Below are 3,089 nucleotides of genomic sequence, written 5' to 3' on the forward strand. Positions count from 1 at the left end.
CCCAACTGAAATGGAGCCGCCTCGCCTGGAGTGGCACCCTCTGAGCCACCGCTGTAGCCAGGCAAACAAAAATAATGACAAGGACGGCATAGTGATAATTAAATGTGTCTTGACGTAAATGTCAGAATAATCGATTTGTCTCTCTTAATATCCTTAGCCCCTCTCGCTTATGAATCGCACATTTTAATTAAGAAACACAGGTGAATTCCCTTTCGCCTTCCGTGGCTTCATTTCCCGCTGGCTTCAAAGAGACAGAACAAATTGCGGTGTAAAACGCAAAAAGAAAAGTTTATTTTTATTCAACGCAATAAACGTCGCGGCACCTTCTTGGAACCGCGATAGGAGGAACTTATTCCGTCTGTCTAACGGTTACACGAGGATTTAAAACATGACGGTCCCGCCACGCGCCACCAGCGCGTGACCCGCGCGCAACTGGATGTAGATAAGGCCAGTTCAAAAGCACGCGCTCAACACCCGTCGCTGGGCGAGGCACACACGAACGACCCCGGACGACACGCCAAGGTCGACGTGGTCACTGCGCTAGATTCCCGCGAAGTGAGCGCACGTGGTCTAATATCTTCAATGCCGGACCCAGACGGAGCTTCATGTTGACGTGCAAGTGGCGACTCTTCAGCAGAAGCAAGGCTCTGCCGTCCACCTCCTGCTCACGGAACACCCCGGCGAATCGCTCGCACCCCGGGAGCCCACTGATATATTGCACGACGTCGTCGACCGTCCAGCTTCTCGGGTCCTTTCCCGGCAATGCCGATGGCTGGAGCAGCGGCGTGAGATCCTGCGCCTGCGAAGCAGGCTGCCCGGCAGGCTTCGGCGCCGGTGTAGTCCACGTTGCGTTTGCGGCCGGAATCGGAGTCGGGGACGGCGCTGATGCGCTCATTTCTTCCATGGCCACGTCACCGCAACCAGTTGCCTCACACGTAGCGTGCGAAGCCACGTTCTGAACCGGGACCGGATACGAAGCCGAGATCGGTGACGAGAACGTATTCTGGACGGGACCGCAATCTTGAGGGGCAGCAGGTTGACGTCTGCACGCGCACACAACGGTCGGAGCTGGGTCGTGCTTCGAGCTCGCGACACACGGCGTTGGCGGCGGTAGTGTCCCACTTGGGGCCAGCTCGTGTTCGAAGCTCGACTCACCGGCCGCAGCAGACGTAGCCGCCGCATCCCGATTCGATGCGAGGTCGACGACGGCCGGCGCGTCATTCTTACTTTCGAATGCCGGACGAGGATCCGGAACCTCCAGAGAAGCCCGGTGCGACACCTCCAGCTCCGGGAACACGTGACAGGTAGCCTGTCCGGACTCCGGAGAGCTTCGTCTCCACAAACCGACCGAGAACGGTTCGGTCGACTCTTGCACGACGTTTCCGGCGATGACGTGCGTCATGACGCCCGCCTGGGACGACAGTTTGGGCACGTGGTCGAAGAGTTCCGACAGGCTTACTTTGGTCACGGGAGGCAGGGAGCTGAGCCAGCGCTCGGCGCTTAGGCGAGACCTCACGGGAGAGCCACGTCGCCGTCCGCCACGCCGCCGCCGCGTTGTTCCACGGGTCACGGTGCCCCTCGTCGTCGCCGTGTCGTTACGCTGGCCGCGTCGATTCTTTTCGCGCATCCGCATGGAGTCCATCGCAGTTGTTTTCCGCTGGCAGTGCGTAGCCCTAGCAATAAGAGAGTTGCTTTGTGCTTCCTTTGTTCAAGTGAGCCCGGCAACGACAGTGCTCGGCGCGCGAACCACTCGGATGAACGATTTGCTGATGATGATGTCACTGTCACGTGATATCGCGCGGAGGTTTTTGTTTCGAGTGTAACCTGGTTTCGGTTTCCCAATAAAGTGCTTGATCAGTGAGTGGGAACTGCGCGCGTACCTTCTTTTGTTGTCTCATTACGCTTGCTTGCTTGCTTGCTTGCTTGATTGATTGATTGATTGATTGATTGATTGATTGATTGATTGATTGATTGATTGATTGATTGATTGGATCCTGCACGAGGGTCGCTACTAGAGACCGGATGTTTAGGTACTAAATAAGGCTGTTTTCGGCGCCTTTGAAAGGCTCTAAAGCTGTCATTTCAAGGCATATATAGGGTGCCCCAGCTTACTTTAGCCACAGTTTAAATATGTGCCGATGCACTCCAAGACGACGCGACCAAATGCATGCTGCTTATTATTGTATGTAGTATGTCACACTATTTCTTGTATCCTGCTTTATTGGATAATTAGTCTACATTAATTAGCCAGCTTCTGAAGCAACGAAATTTGGCCAAAATTACAGTTAGGAAGTTGTAGAGCGATTTGCAAAACTTCCGATTAAACAGTTTACAACTTTCTATCTATGTAAGCAGAAGGGACAGAAGAGAGAACAGAGCGCTCTGTTCCCTCATCTGTCTCCTCTGCTGTCCTTGCGCTGTTATTCAAACTTTAAAGCATGTTTCGCCAACAAGCCCAATCCTACACACTTCCTAATTACATTTCTCGTACAACGGGCCCTTTTTAATGTTAGCGCTCTGTTCTGTCTTCTGTCCCCTCAGCTGCCCTTGCGCTGTTTTCAAACTATAAAGCACGTTTCACCAACAAGCCCAATACATAACCATTTTGCTGGTGCGGCCTGTCGACACCCGAGATTAGAGCACTGCGCGGGCCCGGTCCATCCGAAGCGTTTCTTCTGCGGGCCGGGCCGGACACCTTCACGCTCAATAAAGGGCCTCAGTATAGTGTCTTCGAGCACATGCGAACGTCATGCACTGCATGGTCCAAGGCATTCTGTGGGAAGCTGAAGTGACACGTGCAAGGAGTTGGCTCTTACTGTACCTTAGCAAAGAAAACAGAAAAAACAGATGAAGTTCTATCTTTTTTTCCTTTTACCCAAGAACGAACTTTGTTTCCGCGTAAGGAAAAAGAAATTATACAGAAAACCGCCATTCAAAGCATTTCCCTGTTACCACTTCTGCAGTTGCACTATTACGTACTGACATATTATTTTAGCGTCAACGCAAGGGCTGTCTCTGTCTACTTGTTCGTTTATTTAATGATGTATGCTCGTGGAATTCGCCTGTTTGTATCTGTATATGCATATATA

At 52.3% G+C, this 3,089-nt stretch overlaps 1 protein-coding gene across 1 annotated transcript; it reads right to left on the bottom strand.

The window, feature by feature from the left end:
* Positions 1-269: 269 nt before the first annotated feature.
* LOC142558177 (uncharacterized) lies at positions 270-1,812 on the bottom strand. Its single transcript, XM_075670336.1, has one exon. The coding sequence runs from the start codon at positions 1,640-1,642 to the stop codon at positions 533-535; it is 1,110 nt and encodes a 369-aa protein (XP_075526451.1). The 5' UTR covers positions 1,643-1,812; the 3' UTR covers positions 270-532.
* Positions 1,813-3,089: the final 1,277 nt, after the last annotated feature.

This window comes from Dermacentor variabilis, chromosome 9, assembly GCF_050947875.1.
Source record: "Dermacentor variabilis isolate Ectoservices chromosome 9, ASM5094787v1, whole genome shotgun sequence".
Classification (NCBI taxonomy): domain Eukaryota; kingdom Metazoa; phylum Arthropoda; class Arachnida; order Ixodida; family Ixodidae; genus Dermacentor; species Dermacentor variabilis.